The sequence below is a fragment of the Meriones unguiculatus genome, chromosome 15 (assembly GCF_030254825.1).
Source record: "Meriones unguiculatus strain TT.TT164.6M chromosome 15, Bangor_MerUng_6.1, whole genome shotgun sequence".
In the NCBI taxonomy this organism is placed as follows: Eukaryota; Metazoa; Chordata; class Mammalia; order Rodentia; family Muridae; genus Meriones; species Meriones unguiculatus.
Window position 1 is genome coordinate 1,139,851 of NC_083362.1, and position 25,327 is coordinate 1,165,177.

Below are 25,327 nucleotides of genomic sequence, written 5' to 3' on the forward strand. Positions count from 1 at the left end.
GTTCAGGTGATGGATGGTGGAAAGGGTTTGGTGTTTGTAGAATCAAGTGAACAGCCTTCTTACCACTGAACTTTGCACACTTAAAAATCTCCAAAATGGTTTTGGACATTTTATCCAAATGGCATCACATAGGACCTTAGTAATGTCTCTGGTGAGCTCAGTTCTCAGCACTCCTCCGTGCTGAGCTGGGACTTCGTTCTTCTTGTACCTGCATGGCATGGCATGTTTTGTTTCCCTCTGCACAGCTGAGAAGACATCTGAATTGTTTCCAATCTCTTTTGTTCCTGGTGGGGTCTCTTCTCTCTGTGTCCTGCCTCCCCAGCACAGGGATCGCAGGAACGGCCCCTGCAGCCCACACTTTCATGCACTCGCTGGCTGTGGTGAAGGGCATTTGTATAGACTTTGGTGTAAGAATTTGGGTGTGGATAAGTTACTATTTTCTGCACACATGCAGGACTGGATTGTCAGTCAGATGGCGAATCTTGATTACTGCTATGCCGTTTCCCCCAGATGGGGTTTAACTCTATGGTGGTGGATCTGCCTACCATACACAAAGCCTTGGGTTTGATCCTTAGCACTATGAAGATGGAAAAGAAATGCTGTAGGTCTCAAACCCCAGCAGTCAAGAGGCTTTTTGAGAACACCGTAGACCATACAGAGTTCGAGACCGATTTTGGCTACTTAAGGTTTTGTCTCAGAAACCAAACAAATGGAATTGAGAAGATAGCCAAACAGGTATTTGCCAAGTACTGTAAGGACGAGAATTCGGATCCCTGGCAGCCGCACACAAGCTGGTGGATCTGGTTGTCACCTGTAATCCCATAACGCAGGAGGCTGCGACAGGGTGTCCCGGGGTGCCTGGCTAGACTAGCCCATGAAAGGCTCCAGGTTTACCGGGAGATCCTGCCTCAGCAAAAAATAGTGGAGAGAGATCAAGGAAGACACCTGAGGGCAGCCTCTGGTCTTCACACACACACATACACACACACACACACACACACACACACACACACACACGCATACACATGCCTGCATACATGTGTGTCCACACAGAGGCCAGTGATGGAGCAGAGGGTAAAGAAGCTTGCTGACAGCCTGTTGACCTGAGGTTGACCCCAGGACCCTCATGGTGGAAGGAGAGCACCAACTCCCGAAAGTTGTCCACATGCGCACCATGGCTTATACATACAGGCACACACAAAAGACCCACAGACACACCACACACAGCCAAACCAGCCAACCCAAACAGAAAACAACATAAATTTAAAACAATTTAAAGACTGCTTGTGCCAGGAGGATGGCCCGAGCCTTTAATCCCAGCACTCAGGAGGCAGAGGCAGGTGGACCTCCATGAGTGTGAGTCTAACCTGATCTACATAGCCAGGTCCAGGCAGCCAGAGTTACCAGTGAGACTCTGTCTCAAGATTAATTAATTAATTAATTAATTTTAAATTTAAAGGTCTTTGTTAAAAGAAAGTGGCCTGGGAGAAGGGGACGGTAGCTAGACACAAGGCAAATCTTTAACGAGTCAGGCACGGTGGTGTATGCCTGCAACCCTGCTCTCCGCACCTGCAGAGCAGGTTTGAGGCTAGCCTGGGTTACATGAGAATCTGGGGTCCTGCCTCGGAAACACAACAAAACAAAACAACAAACAGGGAACACAGAGGCTCTGGCCCACTGCTGTAAGACAGAGGTCAGAGCTAAGGTGGAGGCAGAGAGGGGGAGGAAGGAGGGCGCTCCCTGTGGGTGTGGGTGCAGACACACAGCTCTGGATGCAAGAGGACACGGTTCTCGGGGTTCCCCAAGGCTCTAGGAGCTAGTGGGGGAGCAGGACCACTCACGGCAGAAGGTGCTGTTGCGCCAGGCTGTCACGTGGCCGGCCAGGGCACACAGAGAGGCATAGGCCTGCAGGGAGCGACAGAGGGCCAGCCTGTCCCCCTTGGTCTCACACTGGCCGTACACACAGCTGGAGAAGCTGGCCTGCGGGGCCACTGCCTCGTGGCATCTGGAGAAAGGCCCTGGGGGAGAAGACAGGGGAGAAGAGGGTGAGCCGGGCAAGCAGCCTGGGCCTTGAAGTGTCCACACAGCTCATTGGGAGCATGTGGGGGGGTATCTGTATGTGTGCGCAGGTGCACATGTGTGTACATGTGGGTGGAGACCAGAGGGCAACTTCAGGAGTCAGTCCTCAGGAGTCCTCCTCAGGATTTAATTCAGTAGTGGTGAAAGGGTCATACTAACTTTCTAATCTGTATGTCTTCTAAAGCCTATAGTTTTGAGTTTTAGGTCCAGGTTAAGCTAAAGCCTCTTAGTACCTTTCCAGAGAACAGAGGAATGTGACCCTATCTGTGAGGACAGATATTTTAAAAAAAGCGAGCAAGCAATGACCTTCACTCAGCAAAAAGAATGACCAGACCCTTGTCTTCGAGATAGTGTTTCTTAGCAACCAACCCAGACGGCCTCACTCCTTCTTCTGAGTAGCTCCTGACCTCCGGCCAAAAGCCTGCAGCCCCAGTCTTCAAGGATGAGCTAACCACCCCCACCTTCAACTGCAGCTGCATCCACACTTGGCAGGACTGGCCAAACTTGAACACCTAAGACTAACCAATCATCTTCCTTTATAGCTTCCTCATCCAATCCTAAATTGCTAAAACTGCAACTTCAAATTTCCCACAATTTTTCTTTTAGAAACCTAAAGGCCTTTGTCTCCCGGGGCCACTCTTTGCTGACCGGCAGGGGTGACCCCGTTGCACAATGGATAAATTAAATGAGTCTTGGTCTGGGGGAGTTCCTGGGAAGGGCGCCATCTTGAACTCCTGGGCTGTGAGGCCCCGCGTCTTACAGTGGCAGTACTGTGTGTGCCAATGGGCACATGTGCCGCGGCACCGCGGGGTGTGACATGCATGTAGGGCATCTATGCTGTGGCATGGGGAGGCCAGAGAAGCACTGTAGAGCTGCTTTCTCCAAACGAACATGTGCTCTGGGGATGATGTAAACTCAAGGTGGAGCAAGCAGCTTTAGGTGCTAAGCCATCTTACTGGCCCCACCTCATATATGCTAACTGTGTGTGAGTGTGTGTAGAGGCACACATGAAGGTCAAAGGACAGCCCACAGGACGTGTGTCTACCTTGTGAGCCCTCGGGATCACGCTGGGCTGCCGCATCTGACGGCGGCACCTGTGCTCTCTGTCTTACTTTTTGAGACATGGTCTCTCATTGGCCAAGCTGGAACTCGCCAAGTGGGCTAAGGTGGCTGGCCGGGGGTACCGGGGCCCACCTGCTTCTGCTTCTCAGCCCTGGGTGACGCCTGTGTGCCCCACGCCTGACCTTACGTCCTGTGTTGCTGTTGCTGTTGTCACTGTTACTATGCTGTGGAGACTCCGTGCAGGTCAGAGCACACCCTTCCGGAGCTGGTTCCGGGCTGAACTCAGGTCTTCAGGTTTGGTGGTGACTGTCTTTACTCCCAGCCCCACATTCAGGTTTTTATATTTGGGTTCTAGGATCAAACTCAGATCTGGTGCTCGCGAGACAGGACTCCACAGCTGAGCTAGCCCCTCAGTGCCTGCACAGCTTACTAACATCCACTTCCATCCAGGCCTAGGCCAGTCAGGCATGGCATCACAGGCCCGTGACCCCAGCACGTGGGAGAATGAGGCAGGGGGAGCACCATGATTTTAAGGGCAGCTTGAGCTACACTCAGAGACTGAGCCCACCCCAGGCTAAAACTGAGACCTTATCTGGAAAAAAGCAAACCAAGTCAGCCAGGAACTGGGAATGAAGCTCAGCTCCGTTTGCCTGCCCCACCCCGGGCTCCATCCCAGCACCACATAAACTGCATGTGATGGCGAACATCTGTACTCCCAAGCATTCGAGAGGTAGAGGCAGGTGGATCACAAGTTCAAGGAAATCCTTGGCTGCACAGTAGGTTCAAGTTCAGCCTGGGATTCGTGGGACCATGTCTCAAAACGAAAACAAACAAAACAGCAATGACAGAACCAGGTTTGCTGGGACCCTCTGGTGACGACGGCCCACCAGTCATGGCTCCTCCGAAGGTAAGCTCCGGCTTTCTGCATTCCTGTTAGCCTCCCTGCCTTTCTATCTGCTTCTCCTCTGACTTTTTCTCCCATCTCAACCTGCCAGGGAGGAGGACAAAGGGCCTGCGAGGGGATGTCTCTCACCAACAGGATTCATTAAGATATCGCAGTTCCTAGACCAGGCGTCATCCATGTTCTCTTCGCAGCTGGAGGGCTTGCCCCCGAGCAGGAAGCAGCTGGGTGAGGAAGAGAGGAAAGGTTAGAAACTCAGGCTTGAGGAAGAGTCGGCCAAGCTGAAGCTCAGCCAGGGAGGAAAACGGGAAGAAGCAGTGCCCCTCCCGGTAGCCAGGGATGCATCGGGAAGGGAGAAGGCCGGAGGTCAACAGGATTTCTCAAGCGGTTGTGTCAAGGGCAAGCATGAGAGAAGTCAGCTGGCGAGCAATTGAACTTAACTTTGACACGGGGTTTCTCTGTGTGGCCCTGGCTGGCCTGGACTCACTCCTGACCAGGCTGGCCTGGAACTCACAGGATCTACCTGCCTCTGCCTCCCGATTTCTGGGCTTAAAGACCTGAACCACCATGCTAGGCGTGTTTATGTTCATTATTTATTTTTTGGTGTTTAGTTTATCAGTTTAGGTGCCTGTGTAAATGTCTTCTGGTGGCTACATTCCCATGCGTGCAGGAGCCTAGAGAGGCCAGCAGAGGGCATCAGGTCCCCTTTAGCAGTGTTGCAGGTGGCTGTGAGCGGCCATGTGTGCGCGGGGACTGAACCTGGATCCTCTACAAAGCAGCAGCACTCTGAAATGCTTCTCCACCTCCTCAGTCCCCGCCAACCATTTTTTGAGATTGGGTCTATGTATCCCAAACTAGGCTTGAATTCACTATAGGCCCAGGGTGACTTTGGAATGCTGATCCCCGTCTCCACCTCCCATCTGTTGGTGTTACAGGCATGTACCATCATGCTTGATTTATGTGGTGTCGGGGGCGGAACCCAGAGGGTCACAAATTCTAGGACAGCATTTTTCCTGCTGGTTTCACACCCAGCCCTGTTGGAACAACTTTTCAAACCTCTAGCTTCAGGTCAGAGGCGGAGCCCTGGCCCGTGGTTGAGTGTGTACCTGCCATGGGCCAAGCCCTGAATCCCTTCTCCAGTACCGGGGCACTCAGAGAAGATGAGGAGGAAAACACACTGGACTCCTGGTAGAAGGGAGCTGCAGCACAGAGGGAGCCCGGACATACCAGGGACAGTCATTTGCAGATCCCCCAGGGACCAGTTCCCCTCGGCCTCACTCCCTATGGCTCAGCCCTCCCTTGCCGGGCCTGGCTCACCCAAGCAGAGTTCACCCAGGCTCAGCTCACCCAGGCTCCGAGGCCTCGAGTATCTTCCACGAGGCTCCCAGCATGAGCGACGTGCCTGCAGGCTTCCTGTCTGCCTGGAGATTGTCGTCCAGGCTGTTGTTGTTGTAGTTCCCTGAGGAAGAGAGGCTTGTAGAGGCGGCCCAGGAGCCTTCGGCCCTGCCAGCCTAGGGGACGCCTGGAAGCTGGCCTTTTCCTTTTTGTTTTCCTGGCTTTTTTTTTTTTCTTCTTCTTCTTAATGGCAAAGTCTCATGCTCATCGGTCTAGTCTTGAACTAGCTGTGCAGCCAAAGATGAGCTCTGCGTCGTTTTATTTCCCCCTCCTGAGGACTGGGATTGCAGGCATGCACTACTGCACCCAGTCTGCAGAGTGCTGGGGATGAGATCCAAGACTTCCTGCCTGCTAGGCAAGAGCTCCACCAGCTGAGCAACACTCCCATTCCGTCCTCCACCTCTGCTGGTTCTGAGGCAGGTTTTTATGAAGCTCAGGCTGCCTGTGAACTCACTATGCAGCAAGGATGACCCCCAACTCCTGGTCCTCTTGCCTCTACCCGAGTACCATGACTACAGGCGTGTCCTACCACATCTGGAAACCCTTTTCTCTTCCCCTCTGGCTTTCCCAGGCACCTGCTCTTGGGCCCAGTGTCCCCAACTCCATCATCGGTCGACAAGTCCTGAGGACACTTAATGAAATGGGGGACGGGGGAAGCGCTTACCACATAGCCCACAGAGCAAGCCAGAATACGAGGAAGGCACTGTCACCTCCACCAGGTGGTTCCCATCATATCGAACTTGAAGGCCAAAGTTCGTGTAGAGCAGGATAAAGATGCCACTCAACCGAATGGTCACCCGTCCCTTTGAAGGCCACACAGGGAGTGCCACCCTGTGGTTGTTCAGCTGTAGAAGTGGGCAGGACCAGAGAGAGAAAGGGAGACAGAGAGGAAGAGAGAAGGGAGAGGAAAAAGGGAGAGAGGGAGAAAGAGAGAAGGAGAGAGGGAGAGAGGAGAGAGGGAGAGAGAAGAGGGAGAGAGGAGAAAGGGAGAAAGAGGGAGAGAGGAGAGAGGGAGAAAGAGGGAGAGAGGAGAAAGGGAGAAAGAGGGAGGGAGAGAGGAGAGAGGGAGTGAAAGAGAAGAGAAGGAGGAGAGAAGAGAGGGAGGAGAGAGAGGGAGAGAGGGAGAAAAGAGGGAGTCAGAAGCTTGGGGCACAGACCTAATGGAGCAGGGTTTTTAAAGCAAATGGGGAGTAGGAAGAAAGTGTCTTGGAGCACAGCTCTTGGAGGTGGAAGCAGGAGGAATTGTAGTTCAAAGTTATCCTCTGCTACAAAGCAAGTTCCAGGCCAGCCTGAGCACTGAGACCCCACCTCAAGAACAATGATAACTAAAAGAAACATGGAGAAAGAGGTCGGGGTTGTGGGGTCCAGGAGGCAGTAGAAAACATACCACAACCTTTCGACCTTTGAGCAGGGAGATTTTGAGATCAAAGACCTGCACGTGCACAGCTCTGACATAGGAAACTTCCAGGTTGCCGCCATGGATCTCGTTGGTGGCGCTCACAACAAAGTTAGTCTCGTGATAATTGGACCAGCAAGGCTCTGTCAGTAGGTAAGTGCAGGTCCCCATGAAATGGTGCAAAGCTCCATCGAAGGTCAGGTAGTGGGGGTCGCCCGAGGCTACACAGGTGGCTGTGCCTGGAGGAGAGAGGACAGGCTGAGCCGTCACGCTGCTCCACGCCCCAGAAGCCTCAAGCCAAGGCTACAATTTGGGGAGGCATTTTTGAGGTAGTGCCCATGGTACGTCCTCGGACTTATGTTTCCTCCTAGAAGACCCGTTGATTTGAAGCCTGCCTTCCTCAGTTTCACTCTCTGAGCCCCTGCAGATGTTGGACCTACGCTGAAAGTTTGGATATAGACTCCCAAAGACCCACACGACAGAGTCCTGATCCCCCAGCTCAGTGATATCAGGGAGTGGGAGAAACTTCAGGTGTGGCTAGCTGGAAGCTTAAAGTCATAGGAAATGTGTTGAAGGGGAGTGTGGGATCCCGGCTTCGTTCTCTTTATGTCCCTCATGCCCAAGCCATAAGGCAAGAAATTTTGTTCTGCCATAGTTGCCAACAGGACGTGCTGCCTAAAAATGGGACCCAAACCACCAAGACCAAATGATCACAGACTGAAACCTCCCGAACAGGGCATCAAAGAAACCTTCCTCCTTGTCTTCCTCCTCCTCACTCTCCTTCTCCATCCATTTTCCTCTTCCTTTTCTTCCTTCACCTTCCCTTTGTTAAATAATAAAACATGTATTGATTTTTTTTTACACAGTCCAAATGGCTGCATGTCTATAGAAGGCCTCAAAATTGTGGGCTCACACTCTAGTCAACAACCATCAAGACATTTGCCCCGTCTTCATCTGTCCTCTCCCATCACTCTGCCTTCACCTGTCCTCTCTCCTCCATCACTCTGCCTTCATCTGTCCTCTCCCATCACTCTGCCTTCACCTGTCCTCTCTCCTCCCCCATCACTCTGCCTTCACCTGTCCTCTCCCATCACTCTGCCTTCACCTGTCCTCTCTCCTCTCCCATCACTCTGCCTTCACCTGTCCTCTCCCATCACTCTGCCTTCACCTGTCCTCTCTCCATCACTCTGCCTTCATCTGTCCTCTCTCCTCCATCACTCTGCCTCCATCTGTCCTCTCTCCTCCATCACTCTGCCTTCATCTGTCCTCTCTCCTCCATCACTCTGTCTTCATCTGTCCTCTCTCCTCCATCACTCTGCCTTCATCTGTCCTCTCTCCTCCATCACTCTGCTTTCATCTGTCCTCTCTCCCCATCACTCTGCCTTCATCTGTCCTCTCTCCCCATCACTCTGCTTTCATCTATCCTCTCTCCCCATCACTCTGCCTTCACTAGTCCTCTCTCCTCCCCATCACCTTCTGAACTCTTACTGGCCCTGGTGATGGGGGGGGACACCTATGTTTATGGGAACCTGAGTAACTTCAATCTAAGCTCAAATGAACAACTGTGGTAACATTTTCAAACTTGTAAAGACTTGGGGAAACGGAACTGAGCACGGTTCAGCCCTCGCTTCTCACTGCTACCATTAGCCCCGGATGACAAGCTGACACATCTAAAGAGAGGACCTCAGCTGCAGCACAGCCTCCGTCAGAATGGCCCGTGAACACACTTGCTGGGCATTTTCTTGGTTCTTAGCTATGAAAGGAGGGCCTTGCCCACCGTGGGCAGCGCCATCTCTGGTGGGTGGTCTGAGGCTGGACCAGAAGGGGAGCTGAGTGTGACTTTGGAAGCCAGTGAAGCAGTGTTCCTTCTCATGCTTCTGTTTCTGTTCCTGAAGGATTGTGGGCTGTAAACTGAAATAATCCTATTCCTCCCCAGCTTGCTTTTGGTGGTGGTGTCCCTCACAGCACAGAAAACAAACGAGAGCACTTTGTTTGAGAAATACGTATCTTTTGCTTCGCAAGAGCTCAGGCAACGTGTACAGCTATGCCAAATTAGACGTTTCCAGCTAAATCTTACTCTAAGTAGCTGTTTCTTCTACTTCTGGATGGATTTCACATGGAAATAAATTTCGTGTATTATTTGAGCTCTGTGAAATTCCAGCCTGCTGATAAACACAGCAACAACACAAACCGAGAAACTCTCTGGACAGTTGCGCTTGGACCAAAGAAAATGTCAACTTGACCTTAAATATGAACTCTCCATAGAATGATCAATCACACACATACCAAAAAAAAAAAAAAAAATCTACAAATTGCTGCATTACTCTTATTACTGAAGACAATATATCAACAAAAGTCCCTTAAAAAGAGCAAAGGGCTTACTTCTTGTTTGTATGTTTTGGTTTGGGGCTTTTGCTGTTTTGGATTTTTGTTTTGTTTTGTTTTTTGAAACAGGTTTCTCTGCGTAACAGCCCAGGCTGTCCTGGAACTCCCTTTAGAGGTTCGCGGAGGGCCACCGGCCCCGGCTCCCCAGGGCTGCCGTGAAAGGCCTACGCCACCGCCTCCGCCTGGTTGCTATGTGGTTGCGCTGTTTAGCCCTGTCTGTCCTGGACCTCTGTAGAGCAGGCTGGCCTCGAACTCGCAGAGATCTGTCTGCCGAGTGCTGGGATCACAGGCGTGCGCCACCGCACCCCGCAAAACGGCTTATTTCTGGAAATGTGCGTCACATCCGCCCCAACGAGTAAGTACGGCGAAGAAGGCAGGCAGAGCTGGGTGCAGTGGGCTGGTGCGGGTTAGGTGAGGGAGGGAAACGCGGCCTAGGATCAGAGGTTCCCGCGTGACGCTCGGCGCCCGGCCTCCTCCCGGGAACCTGAGGCGGGAGGCCGGCGGCCCTCGTGGGCGGCCCAGGGGGCCGAGCACCGGCCCGTCTCTTCCCCCTCCCGCCCGCACGCGCTCCTCTTTCCGGCGGGAGTGTGGGCTCGCTCGGGCGGACTCTCTCATCCCGGAAGTCCCGGTCGCGTTCCTCACAGCCGGCTCCCCCCCGCCGGAAGTGCCCACGTTGCTCCTCCCGGACCTAGCTGTGGAGTTCCTCATTGGGTCGCTGCTTTCCCCGTCTTTTGGCTGGAATTTCCTGAAGTAATTTCCGGCCACGCTCCACGCTCCTCACGGCACCGCGGGTGCTCTGCGTTCCTTCCAGAATGTTCTGTCAAGCTCCTGGGTTCGCAGAGGCCCTTCTTCCCGGAACCACCTCCGTCGCCTTCCACTCCTCGCTGATCGATCATCGTCAATCCATCACTAAGTCACTGTGTTTTCAAACGGCCTCTGGGCCGGCGCATCGCGAAGGGTGGGCTGAAGGCCGGCTGCGCGCGGCCGCAGTTCAGGTCCCAGCACCCACGGCGCCGGGCCGGTGGGTTACGGGCGCGCAACCCCTGCAGTTCCGGGGAGTGGGACGCTTTTCCTGGCTTCTCCGGACATGTGCGCTCACGCAGACACGTACGCATAGCTGAGAATGAAAATCTACCAGCGGGACAGCCCCAGACGCCCGCGGAGCCCGACTCGCTGTGCAGCGCATGGCCCAAACCTCTGCGTCCTGCCCCCACCTCGCTCGAGTCACATTTGGCTCGGCCACAGCTTTGCACGTGGGGTGTTCTCAAGGACTTGTTCCGTCTCAGTCCGTGGCTAGCTGCAGTTGAGCCCTGTTTTCTGGGCTGACCCAAGCCTGACGGGAGGAACTGAAGGGAAGGCAGGTCCGCCCCGGCACACGGCGTGTAGGAAGGCCGTCGTGGTGGGAGCTCCGTCAGGAAGCAGGGAGAGGGTGCGGGGACCCAGCCTGACTTCTCTCCGTGCGGCCGGGAGCCCAGCCCACAGAGCGGTGCAGCCCACATTCAGTGTGGTCTTCTCAACCGAGAAACATCCCGACAGCCCCGCGCAAAGCCAGCAGAGCCCCTCGAGCGAGCGGAGCCTGCTCGGCGCCCTGGGGGACTCACCTAGGGCGTGGCAGCCTAGGACGCCGTTCCGGTAGCCGCAGGCTTCCTGAGCCTTGCACTTCCAGGGCTGGCAGCGGATGCTGTCGTTGCCCTCGCACGTGCAGATCTCTTTGCAGTCCGGGTTAAACCACTGCTCCTGTACCTGGGTGCAGAAAAGAAGAACAGCTGGCCTCCTGGTCAGCCAGCTTGTCTTCCCGAAGCTCCAGGCTTAGGAGCGGAGGGTGTGAACTGGCAGAGCAGCATGCCAAGCGCAGCAAAAGATCCTCTTCCAAGGGAACAGGGCAGGAAGTGGTGGAGCAGGGCCTCCTCCGCTGCACTCTGCACTATACACACACACACTAATAAAAAGTTTAATAAGAGAAAGGAGGTCCAGCAAGGCGGCTCAGGAGGTGGGAACCCCTAGGGCCAAGCCTCAGGGTTCAAGTTCAATCCTGAGACCCACATGTTAAAAACACAGTCAACTCCTGCAGATTTCCCTCTGACCTCGGCATGTGAACACAAACACAGCAAGCAAATAAATGCAATAAAGAATTTAACATAAACAACGACAGAGAAAAATCCCCAGAGAATACACAAACCAGTGGGAGAGGGGCAGGAGGTAACTTCTAGTCCTGAGTTCCCTCATGTGAGGAGCGGCCAGCTGCCCGCCATGAACACCACTGTCAACACCTGCTCTCTCTTTTAAGAGATACATGCTGTCTGTCTGTCTGTCTGAGACAGAGGAGCCCAACTGGCCTAGATCTCCAGATGCTCTACTTCAGCCTACCCAGAGCTGTAATTACAAATAACAGCCTCCACACATGTGATGTCTTAATTATCAGAAGAGCTCCAAGCAGAAAGAGGTGTGCAACAGGGCCTCAAGGCAGGTGGAGGACTCCAACAGGAAGACGTGCCTCAAAGGCAGAGCGGGGTTTGGGGAAAAGGCTAGCAAAACAGGTTTGGTCATACACACACACACACACATTTTTTTTCCTAGCACTGGGGTGCCAGAACCAAGAGGATTAAGACTGAGGCTAGCAAGAAGTACATAGCCAGATCTTGTCTCAAAAATCTGAGGTTAAAAAAAAAAAGGAAAAGCCAGGCAATAGTGGTGCACACCTTTAATCCCAGCTCTCAGGAGGCAGGCAGATCTCTAAGTCTGAAGCCAGCCTGGTCTACAGAGTGAGTTCCAGGACAACCAGGGCTACACAGAGAAACCCTATCCAAAAGAAAAAAAAAAAAAAAAGAAGAAGAAGAAAAGAAAAGAAAAAAGAAAAGAACAACAACAAAAAATCTAGAGTTTTGGTGCATTAACTGGTACTACAACTCGGCTGTAGAGCACCTGCCTAGAATTCCCCAGTGTGTATGTGTGTCTTAGTTGTAGAGCCCCTGCCTAGAATCCCCCAGTGAGGGGCTGGGTGTGGCTCAGTGGTCACCTGCCTAGAATCCCCCAGTGAGGGGCTGGGGTGTGGCTCAGTGGCAGAGCCCCTGCCTAGAATCCCCCAGTGAGGGGCTGGGGTGTGGCTCACTGGTAGAGCCCCTGCCTAGAATCCCCAGTGAGGGGCTGGGGTGTGGCTCAGTGGTAGAGCGCCTGCCTAGAATTCCCCAGTGAGGGGCTGGGTGTGGCTCAGTGGTCACCTGCCTAGAATCCCCCAGTGAGGGGCTGGGGTGTGGCTCAGTGGCAGAGCCCCTGCCTAGAATCCCCCAGTGAGGGGCTGGGGTGTGGCTCAGTGGTAGAGCTCCTGCCTAGACTCCCCAGTGAGGGGCTGGGTGTGGCTCACTGGTAGAGCCCCTGCTAAACGTGCATAAGGCTCCGGGTTCCATCTTCAGCAAAATCAAAAGAAGGAAAAGGAGGAGAGAAGGAAGGAAATTAAAGTAGAGCCAGGAAAGGGAAGAAGGGGAGGGGAGGGAAGAAGAGAGGAGACTAGAGGGAACAGATCATGGGTCTAGTATGCCAGCCTTCACTGCTCTTGCTTTTTCCCTGGCCTTCTCTTTCCTGCCCATCTGCCCTCTCCCACTCAGCCCAGGACTTCAGAACCGTCTGTGGGGCTGAGGGCTCTCACCAGCTACTCACCCTGAAGTAGTGTCCCTCGAGGCTGGTGCACCCACACTGGGTTTCGGGGACACACTCCAAACCACTGAGGATGAAGCCAGGGTCACAATCGCAGCCTTCCACACACTCGTCTGAGCAGGGCTGGGAAGCAGCTCCAGGATGGCAGGTTTCCGGGCATGGCTTGGCACACAGGGAGTACCTGCTGTTCTGAGGGCAGGTCAAGGCTGTGGAGGGAGAAGCTTCGATAAGGAAATGGGCAACGAGGATGCGGTGGTGCAGGCCTGTAATTCCAGGATGGGGAGGCTGTGGCGGCAGGGCTGAAAGTTCCAGGCCAGCAAGGGCTGCAGAGTGAGAACCTGTCTCGGAAACTGATTTCAAAATGCGATTGATGAGACCAAGGTACAAAAGGAAAGAACATAGTAAAAAAAAAAAAAAAATTCATGTCCCAGCTAGAGATGCTGTGACCAATATTGAGAAAGATGCTCTGCTGAGCCGGGAAGCGCAGCTGTGAGGGTCTGCCGCCGCAGTCTGTGGGGGTGGCTCCATCAGTGGAGCACTTGGCTGGTGTGCTTGAAGCCCTGGGTTCCACTGCCAGTGCCATAGAAACTAGTCAGGGCAGGGCACACCTGTAATTCCAGCACTGGGGAGGTGGAAGCAGGCGAGTCAAGACTTCAGTGCCATCTTCAGCTCTAGAGTGAGTTCAAGACTAGCCTGGGGTACAGAAAGCAAAGCAAAGCAAAGCAAACAAAAGCAGCTTCCTAAACGAAGCCCGTTGCTCAGGTGCCACCACGGCCCTCCACAGAAGGCCCATGAGCTACAAATGAGACAGGGCAGCCGCTCTGGGATGCGGACATTCTCAGTAAGCAAGTGTGGTACCATGACGGTCAGCAACAGCCTGATGCCGGGGATGCGTGTCTGCTAATGCGGCATCCACTGCGAACGCTTCAATACAGCCCACCCCATCTGCACTGAGTGCAGGGAGATCCAGGAGAGTGCAGATAGGAGGCCACCTTCCCTACAGACCCGAGAGACTGTGGGTGGTTACTGCCCTGCCTCCTCTGTCTCCTTTCTCCTCCTCTTTCTCATCCTTTCCTTCTTCTTTCCTCCTCTTCCTCCTCATCCTTTCCCTCTTTTCTCTCTTTCCTCTCTTCCTCTTCCTCATCCTTTCCCTCTTCTCTCCTTCCTCTCTTCCTCTTCCTCATCCTTTCCCTCTTCTCTCCTTCCTCTCTTCCTCTTCCTCATCCTTTCCCTCTTCTCTCCCTCCTCTTCTCCGCTTCCTCCTCCTTTGCCTCCACCTGCTCCTCCTATTTCTTCTCCTCCGGCCTCTCCCCACTCCACTCTCCAGGACTGAGGACTGAATCCAGAGGCTTGGGCACATCAGGAAAGTGCTCCACATCCAACCCACACCCCCAACTCCTCACTGACAGATTCTGGGCAAGCCACACCCCAGCTTACCCATGGATTCTAGGCACCTGCTCTTCTGCTAAGCCACTGCCTAGCGCTCTTTCTGCTCTTCTGTTTTGAAAGAAGCCTCCCCAAACTGCTTAGACCAGTCTCGGACCTGAGACCCTCCTGCCTCAGCCACCTAAGCAGATGGTTATAGGACCACCGTCTGGCCAGCTTACTGGTTTTTCTCAGGAATGTCTCCAGCTGTGCTCACTGCCCTGTCCTCACATGGGAGCAAAGTGGGGTTCAGCAGGGTGTACCCTGTCTGCATCAGTAGGAAGCTGTACTGGCTCTTCCCCCATGCTTTGGGTCCAACTCACGGCAGAAGTCGGGTTCCCTCCAGGACTTCACAGCATGGCCGGCATCCTGGCAGGTGGCCGTCATGGCGGACATATGAGCACAGAGCTTCTGCTGGAGCCCCTGGAAGCTACACATGTCAGTAACGCAGTTATCCAAAAAGGGCGAAGCCTTCAGGTGGAGCAGGCATGACCTGGGGGCAGACTCAGGATCAGAGTGGGAGTGGGCAGAGCCTCTGCAGCCCACCTCAGACAAACCCCCGTTGCCTAGTGACCCCTCGAAGCCCCTCCGCCTTCCTCCATACTCAAAGGGTCCTACTGGGTCGACGAGCTGGCCACATAAGTTGTGTCCTGACATGGTGCTCTCCAAGGCTGGCTCACAAGATGGGGGACTCATCTTCCGACACCTGGAAGAGACCCGGCTGGAGCGGTCAGAAGGCCGGAAGAGCCCAGGAGAGGTGGGGCACCCAGAGCGTGCAGCAGACAAATCAGAAACGGCACTGCCTGTCAGACTGTTCGGTTCTTTTTAGACACTCTCACTATCTTTTCCCAGTCTTGGCTCTGAACCTCCTGTACTCCTGGAAACCTAAAGATTACGGGAAAACTACCAAGCTTCCCCCACCCTGTTTCTTTTGTTTCATTTTTTACATTGCTGGGGATCAAACACAGTGTCTGGTGCATGCTAGAAAAGTGCTCCACTAAAGAGCCACACCCCAGCCCCTCACTGGGGGATTCTAGGCAGGGGCTCTACCACTGAGCCACACCCCAGCCCCTCACTGGGGAATTCTAGGCAGGTGCTCTACCACTGAGCCACACCCCAGCCCCCCACTGGGGGATTCTAGGCAGGTGACCACTGAGCCACACCCCAGCCCCTCACTGGGGAATTCTAGGCAGGGGCTCTATCACTGAGCCACACCCCAGCCCCAGCTGAATGTCTGCAGCTCCAGACATTCATCCCTCTTCCTGGATTGACAGACAGGAACAACTGAACCCAGTTCTGGTAGGTCTTCACAGTCCACAAACACCGAGGGCCGAGGAAAGGACAGCCCCCCGGGATCCACACTCACTCCCTGCTCTCCTCTTCCATCTGCCAGCTCTTGCCCAGGTCCTCCTCATCGTATGCCATCTTCCCATCTGGCTGCAGGTAGTCATTGCTGCCGTCTCCATCATAATTGCCACAGACACCACAGAGCTTCCTGGAGTAGGCACTAGGGGTCCGGGAGAGGAGTAAGCCATGACTGAGGAAAAGGGTCTCAGTGGTCAGAGCCCACAGCAAGGGGACAGTGAGCTGTGTGCCTGAGGCAGGGGCGTGAGGACACCCACAGGCTCCTAGTTCCCAAGACCACCACTCAGGCCTCAGCCAGAGCGTCCCCGGAGTGCCTCTGTTCTGTCTGCTCAACATCCTTCTAGCCCCTACCTCCTTGTGGGTTTAAACATGAGCGCTATCCTCCCTCCCCACCGGTGTGTGAGCGTGTACTCACGTGTGTGTGTACACGTGGGGCCAGAGGTCAAAATGGATCTTCCTAAGGTGCTCTCCACCACTTTTTTTTATTACTACTTTTCATTTGTTTCGGTTGGCTGATTGGTTTTGGCTTATTGAGACAGGGTTTCTCTGTGTGGCCCTGGCTGTCCTGGACTCACTCTGTAGACCAGGCTGGCCTTGAACTCAAGGACCTGCCTGCCTCTGGGATTGCCGGTGTGAGCCACAGTCCAGCGTGTGGGTGCTGCGCCTGTGTGTCTGTACACCCTGTGCATGCAGTGTCCAGAGACGTCAGAGGAGGGCGCTGCGTCCCTGGGGACTAGAGTTTCAGACAGTTATGAGCTGCCGTGTGGGCGCTGGGAATTGAACCTGGGTCCTCTGGAGGAGCAGCCAGTGCTCTCAACTGCTGAGCCGCCTCTCCAGCCCTGGTGAGCTTTCAACACCCTCATGTGCACTCAGAGGCCGGATCAGGAGGCTGATGCCCTGCTCGCTCACTCTGCTCCAGAGAGGCTGGCCCTAGGCTGGCGGCCAGCGAAGTGCAGGGCCCTCCCTTCCTGCCTGTCCCAGCCCGCGGCTGCAGGTGCCGGCTTTCCGGACCCCAGCGCAGTCATGGTGGTCTGCAGGAGCACTGTGCCAACTGACCCTCAGCCCGCCCCACCTTCATTTTTGAGAAAGGTTCCCTCATTGGCTCTGGAGGTCACCCGTCCAGTTAGAGCAAATGGCTAGAGAGCCCCAGGAGTCCTCCTGCGGCTGCGCCCCAGCCTGCGGCTGCGCCCCGCTTCTTTTCTATTTTCACAGGCTCTTTGCGGATGGGCCACCTCACAAGTCCCCACATCACCTTCCCCACAAAGCCTGGCATCGGGGGGCCTATCCTCCGTGAAGAGCCTGGAGACAGGATCTGCTGAGGCGCTGTGCACTCACCCTGCTGTCCCCGGCTGCCCTGACCCTCCTCCTCCCTCGTCCCTCCGCCACGAGGGCAGACGCTCCCCAGCGTGAAGGACTTCTGTAAACGACTGACCCCCAGTGTCAGGAATGGCAGTGTCAGGAATGGGAGACACGTCGGGCACCCGACCAGGCTGCCCCTTACCTAGACACAATCACAAACAGCTGCTGGTCGCCATCCCATCTCACATGCAAACCAAACGTCGTCCTCAGCTCCACAAACCGACCACTCAGACCCACGAAGATGCCATTCGTAGGTATCACTGGGAGGGTGACTTCCTGCTCTCCAATCTGACAGAGGGGGCAAGGAGGGCCCTAAGGCTCTAGCACCACCCCTCCATACTACCCCTCCGCCTCCCCTCACCCAGGCAGCTCTGAAGCATCACCGTCAGGACCTTGTTCAAGCCTATCCTGACAGGGTTTCCTTTGTTCAAGCCTGTCCCTGACAGGGCTTCTGGGATGGGGGGGGGAGGGTGCTGACCATGGCCTGGCCTGGCTGGGTGAGGGAAGCGCAGAACTCACCAGTGTGTGTCTGCCCCTGATCATGGTGATGGTGGTCTCTGGCACAGTGATGAAGACTTTGTCCAGGCAGGCTATGCCTTCTACTCCCCGTTCTTGCATGCTTGCTGTTATCCTAAAGAACGGGTCTACATGGAGAAAGGGAGAGTACTGAGAAGCTAAGACACACACATTTGTTTATTTGTTTGGTTGGCTGGCTGGCTGGTTGGCTGGTTGGCTGGCTGGCTGGCTGGTTGGCTGGCTGGCTGGCTGGCTGGCTGGCTGGCTGGCTGGCTGGTTGGCTGGCTGGCTGGCTGGTTGGTTGGCTGGCTGGCTGGCTGGTTGGCTGGTTGGTTGGTTGGTTGGTTGGTTGGTTGGCTGGTTGGCTGGCTGGTTGGCTGGTTGGTTGGCTGGTTGGTTGGTTGGTTGGCTGGTTGGTTGGCTGGCTGGCTGGTTATTTGGTTGTTTGGCTGGCTGGTTTCAGACAAAGTCTGCCACACCCACTCCAGCGTCATCAGTGTAGCATATCAATAGATTATGCTACTAGACAGGAGATACGTTTTCTTTGGGAATACGCTCCCTGGAGGTCCCTGGCAATGTGTCCCCCCAACCATCTAAGCTAAAAAGACGTATTCTGAGATTTCTACGCTCTCTCAGTTGCGGTTGTGCGGTTGGATTAATGAGCCTTTTGATCTTTCTCTATGATTCTTGGAACAGCACAATTAATTATTCAAGAAAACATATCTTTGATAGATTATTAAAAGTTTTAACAAGAATAGAAAGAAAGAAAAATAATCTTAAGAGAAGTAATGAATCAGATTCAGTATCAGGAAGCATTACAAGAATAGCAAAAAAATAGTGGACTCCTCTTTAGGGAAAGAGAGCATGGGAAAGTACAGTGTGTTCCCCTTGGTGTCTTATCTCTAAGGAGGATCATAAATTTTTAGCAAGACATATGGGAGGACAGTTAACAAAGGTGTATTTAGATTTTGACACAGAGAAAGATTTTGGCAGGTATCTGACTTAGGTCCTGACTTTCCTCTTCACTGGTTAGCAATAGTGAAACTGCAGTTTGAGGTTTTTTTGTCCTTTGTTTGCTTTGATCAAAAAGTTCTCAGGCCAAGATTTCTTGTGGGCACTGCTTTATGTTTGGCTACACTTTTGAGTTAAAATGTGAACTTTGTATTCTTGGTAAAAATCTAAGTGTTCTGGGAAGAATGCCAACTTTAAGGTGTTTCCCTATGTAATTACTATAAAATTATTAGCCTGACTTCAGTAAAATTGCAGCAGAATCAAACACTCTTTGGTGTGGCCTCTGACTGTCATTCGCCTACCTGTGTCTAACCTGATATCCAAAAACCCTGATTCTCCCGAGGTTGTGGGACCCGGCTGGGTCAGTCCGTGGCAAAAGTCTCTTTTATCTTAGGCCAGCTTCAAACTTCTTCATATAGCTGAGGATGACCTTGAACTCTTGAAAGCACCGTCTCCTCCTCCCCAGCACCTGGATTATAAACAGTGGCTACCATGTCCAGGCTATGTGGTGCTGGGGATGGATGCGGGGCTTTGTGTGTGCTGATAAGCTCTTAACCAATGGGGCCACACCCCCAGCCCCTGTTGATTTTGGGAGAGTGTTACAATGTATTGAAAGCTGAAGCTCAGTCTTCCTGCCTCAGCCTGCAGAGTACTGGAATTAAAAGCACACATGACCCCATCCTCTGCTTTCTGAGACCCTGTTGGTGGTGGCATCCAACTTGGCACTTTGGAGCAATATAACCCCAAGACCCGGTAAGGGACTCAGAACCCAAATGAAAAGGGATGTGGCCTGATAGTCTACTATGATTGGCTATCTCCCCCATGGACTGGGACATCTTCAGGCGATCATGTTCATTCATGAGTCCTCCTCACCCTTTTCTGTGAGACAAGGCCTCATGTAGCCCAGGCTAGCCTCAAACCCTATGTAGCTGAGATGACCTTGAACTCCAGATCCTCTTGCCGCCAGCCGCCCAGTCCTGACAGGGTGAGCGTGCACTCCACACCTGGTTAATGAGGCTCTGGGGACGGGAGCCGGTAAGCCAGCACTGTGCTGGGCCCACGCCCCAGCAAGAGTCCCCTTTGCAGTAACTGTCACTCTTCCAGGACAGCCGTCTGCGACAACTGATCTCCGATGCATGTGCCCAGGATGCTGGCCTGACAGTGCCGCCAGTGCGTGGGCACGCCCCAGCCGCGGCTCCACAGCCTCTTTGCCATCCGCCACCAGGCCTGTCTAAGACTACTGTGTCACCAGGCCTCACATCCACTGAACCATCTCAGCCCCTACCCCCACCCCGCGTGCAGCTCCCGTCTCTTACCTGTGGAGTTGTCGCAGGTTTGGGTCAAGATATAGGTACATGTCCCCATGAAGCTAATGTGCTTCTCATCAAAGGTGACAAAGTGAACGTCCCCGTAGGCCAGGCAGGTGGCGCTACCTGCCAGAGAAGGGCGTGGAGACAGGAGGCTGCTTCCGGTGCCCACCTGGCCGGACCCACAGCCTGGCTCCCGCCCGGGGCCATGCCCAGGACAGACCTGGGACCCTGGCGAGTGGCAGCCATGAGAGCCATCCGCTCACACACGCAGCTCTTCGGCTGGGGCGTGGCTCTCAAGCACCCACCCACATGCCCACTCCCACGGCAGAGGGCGGCGCTTACCGTAGGGCTCACACTCATACTGGCCGTTCTTGAGCTGGCACACTGTGTGCGTCGCGCACTGCGAGATCTGGCACTCCAACCGGCTGCCAGGCAAGCAGCGGCACCGTTCTGTGCAGTTGGGGCTGAACCATTCTTCCCCGGGCTGAGGGCAGAGAGTCACAGCGTCACAGTTCTCAGGTGTGTGTGTGTGTGTGTTTGCGCGCATGTATGTATGTGTGGGGGCCACGGCACAGTGTGGAAGCTCAGAGGACAGCTTCCTTCAGGGCTCTGTTCTCTCTGTCCCCATGTGGGTCTCGGGGATTGACCTGATGATCCAGGCTCAGACCAAGGCAAAGCACTGCACTGCACTGCCTCCCTCCACTGCCACAGTCCACTGCCTCCCTCCACTGCCACAGTCCACTGCCTCCCTCCACTGCCACAGTCCACTGCCTCCCCCCACTGCCTCCCTCCACTGCCACAGTCCACTGCCTCCCCCCACTGCCTCCCTCCACTGCCTCCCCCCACTACCATAGTCCACTGCCTCCCCCCACTGCCACAGTCCACTGCCTCCCTCCACTGCCTCCCCCCACTGCTTCCCCCACTGCCATAGTCCACTGCCTCCCTCCACTGCCTCCCCCCACTGCTTCCCCCACTGCCATAGTCCACTGCCTCCCTCCACTGCCTCCCCCCACTGCCTCCCCCCACTGCCTCCCCCACTGCCTCCCTTCACTGCCTCCCCCCACTGCCTCCCTCCACTGCCTCCCCCCACTGCCTCCCCCCACTGCCTCCCCCACTGCCTCCCCCCACTGCCTCCCCCCACTGCCTCCCCCACTGCCTCCCTTCACTGCCTCCCCCCACTGCCTCCCTCCACTGCCTCCCCCCACTGCCTCCCCCCACTGCCTCCCCCCCACTGCCTCCCTCCACTGCCATAATCAATGGCCACAGTCCACTGCCTCCCTTCACTGCCACAGTCCACTGCCTCCCTCCACTGCCTCTCCCCACTGCTTCCCTCCCCCCACTGCCTCCCTTCACTGCCTCCCTCCACTGCCTCCCCCCACTGCCTCCCTCCACTGCCTCTCCCCACTGCTTCCCTCCCCCCACTGCCTCCCCCCACTGCCTCCCTCCACTGCCTCCCCCCACTGCCTCCCTCCACTGCCTCCCCCCACTGCCTTCCTCCACTGCCTCTCCCCACTGCCTCCCTCCACTGCCTCCCCCCACTGCCTTCCTCCACTGCCTCTCCCCACTGCCTCCCTTCACTGCCACAGTCCACTGCCTCCCTTCACTGCCTCCATCCACTGCCTCCATCCACTGCCACAGTCCACTGCCTCCCTTCACTGCCACAGTCCACTGCCTCCCTTCACTGCCTCCATCCACTGCCTCCATCCACTGCCACAGTCCACTGCCTCCCTCCACTGCCACAGTCCACTGCCTCCCTCCACTGCCACAGTCCACTGCCTCCCTTCACTGCCACAGTCCACTGCCTCCCTTCACTGCCTCCATCCACTGCCACAGTCCACTGCCTCCCTCCACTGCCACAGTCCACTGCCTCCCTCCACTGCCACAGTCCACTGCCTCCCTTCACTGCCACAGTCCACTGCCTCCCTTCACTGCCTCCCTTCACTGCCTCCATCCACTGCCACAGTCCACTGCCTCCCTTCACTGCCACAGTCCACTGCCTCCCTTCACTGCCACAGTCCACTGCCTCCCTTCACTGCCTCCCTTCACTGCCTCCATCCACTGCCACAGTCCACTGCCTCCCTTCACTGCCACAGTCCACTGCCTCCCTTCACTGCCTCCCCCCACTGCCTCCCTTCACTGCCTCCCTTCACTGCCTCTGCCTTCCAACTGCTGCAGTTACATATACTTTGCTTAACACACTTTTTGATGTGTTTTGTTTTGTTCCTATTTAACATGAGATAAGGTGTCACTGTGTAGACCAAGCTGGCCCTAAGCTCACCATATGCACCAGGCTGGCCTTGAACTCACCGAGATCTGCCTGCCTCTGCCTCACAAGTGCTGAGATTAAAGGTGTGTGCCCCCACCCCTGGCCCATTGTGAGCATTTTTGATTGATAGCTGCATGTGTTTATGATGACAGCGTCATAACAGCCCCGAGCATGTGTTAAGTCATTGGTATATGGTAGGATCTGATCTTCACTGGCAACTTGATACCCAAAATCCCCAGGAAGGGTCTCACAGGGGTGCTGTCTACACTAACTTAGCCTGGGGACTTGTCTTATGGCCTCTTGATGTGGGAAGATGACATCTCGAGAATGTAGGGCACCGTTCTCTGGCTTGGGCCTGAGCTGTGTGATGTAGAAAAAGCCAGCAGCCTGCCAGGCCTGCATGCCCTGGTCTGCCTGTGTTCTTGACTAGGTAGGACTTAAAGTCTTATATTCCTGCTGCCTTGATTTCCTTCCAGTGATGGGCTGTCACTTGGAATTGTGAGCTGAAAGAAATCCTCCCCGACCCAAATTTGCTTTTTGTTTCGGTATTTTATCAGAGCAACAGAAATGAAACCAAAACATCCGGAGCCCCCACCCCCAAATCAGGGCTCAGGAGGCAGAGGCAGGCAGGTCTCTGCAACTCGAGGCCAGCTTCGTCTACAGAGTGAGTCCAGGACAGCCAAAGCTACGCAGAGAAGCCCTGTCTTCAATGTCCCCCTCAAAAAAAAAAAAAAAGTTTCAGTTTGGTTTTGTTATTTATGACAGCGCCTCATGTAGCCCAGCCTAGCCTTGAATTCCCACCGATAGCTGAGGATGATCTTGAACACCTGATCTTCCTGTCTCCATCTCTCCAGTGTTAGGATCACAGGTGTGTTTCAGCACATCTAACTTTACAGAGTCTTACAAAAGCCAAGCAAGGGACCTCATACCTGAAATCCCAGCATTTGGAAGACCTAGACAGGAAAATCTACACAAGCCTGTGACCAGCCTGGGCTACAAAGTGAGCTCCAGGCCAGCCTGGACTAGGGAGAAACACTCTGTTCAGGACAACAACAACAAGATGCAGTAATCTTCCCTCTTCTTGCTGGAACTGAAATAGGGAGGAAGAGGAGGAGGGGGTAAGGAGGAGGAGGGGTGGATGAGGGCTATGTGTAGCTCGGTTACTAGAGAGCTGTCCAACATGCACAAAATCCTAGGTTCATTGCTTAGCACTGCATAACCAGACACCTGTTACCCAACACTTGGGAGGTGGAGGCAGAAGGGTCAGAAATTCAAGGTCACCCTCAGCTACATAGTCAGCTGAAGGTTCATCTGGAACATATGAAACTATATGGAAAAACGAACTAAATAAAAAAGTAGGTCTTATTATGCACATTATTTTATTTATTTGGTTGGTTGTTTTTTTGTTTTTTTTTTAAGTGAGGGTCTCTCTGTGTAGCCCTGGCTGTATGGAACTTGCTCTGTAGACCAGGCTGGCCTCGAACTCAGAGCTTCACCTGCCTCTGCCTCCTGAGTGCTGGGATCAAAGGTGTGTACCAACACCTCCCAGAATTATTGTGCATATTCTTATAGCCAAGAAAACAAAATTTCCAAAGGCCATGAAGACAATGAGTGCTGCAACCAGGTTCAAGCTCTGCCACCTGACTCTAGATCTGTCTGTTCTTCCAGCCACCATCCATACACAACTACTGAGCTCTGGAATACAGCCAGTTCTGGGCTGGGTATGGCTCAGTGGTAGAGCCCCTGCCTAGAGTCCCCCAGTGAGGGGCTGGGGTGTGGCTCAGTGGTCACCTGCCTAGAGTCCCCCAGTGAGGGGCTGGGGTGTGGCTCAGTGGTCACCTGTCTAGAATCCCCCAGTGAGGGGCTGAGGTGTGGCTCAGTGGTCACCTGCCTAGAGTCCCCCAGTGAGGGGCTGGGTGTGGCTCAGTGGTCACCTGCCTAGAGTCCCCCAGTGAGGGGCTGGGTGTGGCTCAGTGGTCACCTGCCTAGAGTCCCCCAGTGAGGGGCCATGTTCATTGCTCCATGGTAGTGTGCCTGCTCCAAATTCCTTAGAGAAGAGTTAGGAGTTTGGATCTTTAGCAGAGTACGTCCCTAGCACTCAAGGGACCCTTGGCTCCCTCCCCAGCACTGCAAAACCAGAGCCAGTGCAGAATGCTGGGCTCTCCCACTGAGAGTGCTCCTCAGGCCTCTCTGAGCTCCTCTCACAGAGAGAGCAGGGCCACAGGACCCATGTGTTCTGGCGGTGTCCCCTCTGGTGGGCGCTCACGTTATAGTACTTGTTGTTGTAGAGGCAGTTGCAGGAAGCCGCGCTGACGCACTGATCCTTGCTGAACAGGTACCCAGGGTTGCAGACGCAGCCGGGACTGCAGGGGGGCTCGCAGCTGGGCCGAGGGCTTTCGCAGGACGCAGGGCACGCACAGGACTCGTAGTGGGCGTCTGGAGGGCAGGTCACTGAAAGGGAACCGCTGCCTCTGTCAGGCCTCCCTTCCCCTGCTGCCCCTCCCCCAGAAGCCTCCCTGTCTCTCCACTACCGTAGACTCTTTTCTAAGCCTGCTTTTATCCTGCCATTAAAAAGTAAAGGAGGAGGAGGAGGACAAGGATGAGGAAGAGGAGGAGGACGAGGAGGACGAGGAGGACTAGGAGGACGAGGAGGACAAGGAGGAGAACGAGGAGGAAGAGAAAGGAGGCTGAGATAGGAAAGCTGCCACGAGTTCAAGACGAGCGCCATAGTAAATTTGAGACCAGAGCCTTGCCTCAATGTCTCAAAATAAAAATAAAAAAAAAAAAAAAGAAAGTTGTGAGCAATGTTCTAAAGGGTGAACCCTGAAGACACTGTGCTGGCGTACACATCTCACAGGTACAACGGGTTCAGGTCAGGGTCACATGTGGTGGTGCTGCTGGTACTCTGGAGAACAAGGCGAAAAGACAGCAGCTTGAGGCTAGCCTGGGCTATGTATGAAAACAGAAAGAAAAGACAAAGGGAGGGAGGTAGAAAAGGGAGTGGAGTGAGGAGAAGAAAGCCAAGAGGGGAAGGCGGCTGAGCGGAGCTCAGGGTTAGGGTCAGGGGTGGCTTTGGCTGGTGGCCCTGTGCTCCGGCTGAGGGGTCTTCGCTGAGAACCCGCCTCCTCACTGCTTCCTCCCCATGGGCAGCAGGACCCCAGCACTCTGCCTATTGGATGAGGCCTCTCCAGTGGCCCTGATCTGTG

The 25,327-nt window shown here is 54.6% G+C and overlaps 1 protein-coding gene across 1 annotated transcript in view; it reads right to left on the bottom strand.

The window, feature by feature from the left end:
- Positions 1-25,327, bottom strand: part of Zan (zonadhesin) — a 135,750-nt gene that overhangs the window by 87,723 nt on the left and 22,700 nt on the right. The window contains exons 16-30 of the mRNA XM_060368598.1: positions 24,388-24,572; positions 20,198-20,339; positions 19,862-19,978; positions 17,538-17,662; positions 17,161-17,306; positions 15,661-15,801; positions 14,899-15,000; positions 14,618-14,787; positions 12,873-13,075; positions 10,820-10,961; positions 6,825-7,072; positions 6,102-6,282; positions 5,390-5,501; positions 4,175-4,266; positions 1,842-2,018 (exon numbers count right to left, since the gene is read on the bottom strand). Of these exons, the coding sequence (XP_060224581.1) occupies positions 1,842-2,018; positions 4,175-4,266; positions 5,390-5,501; positions 6,102-6,282; positions 6,825-7,072; positions 10,820-10,961; positions 12,873-13,075; positions 14,618-14,787; positions 14,899-15,000; positions 15,661-15,801; positions 17,161-17,306; positions 17,538-17,662; positions 19,862-19,978; positions 20,198-20,339; positions 24,388-24,572 (2,283 nt within the window). The remainder of the gene's footprint in view (positions 1-1,841; positions 2,019-4,174; positions 4,267-5,389; positions 5,502-6,101; positions 6,283-6,824; positions 7,073-10,819; positions 10,962-12,872; positions 13,076-14,617; positions 14,788-14,898; positions 15,001-15,660; positions 15,802-17,160; positions 17,307-17,537; positions 17,663-19,861; positions 19,979-20,197; positions 20,340-24,387; positions 24,573-25,327) is intronic.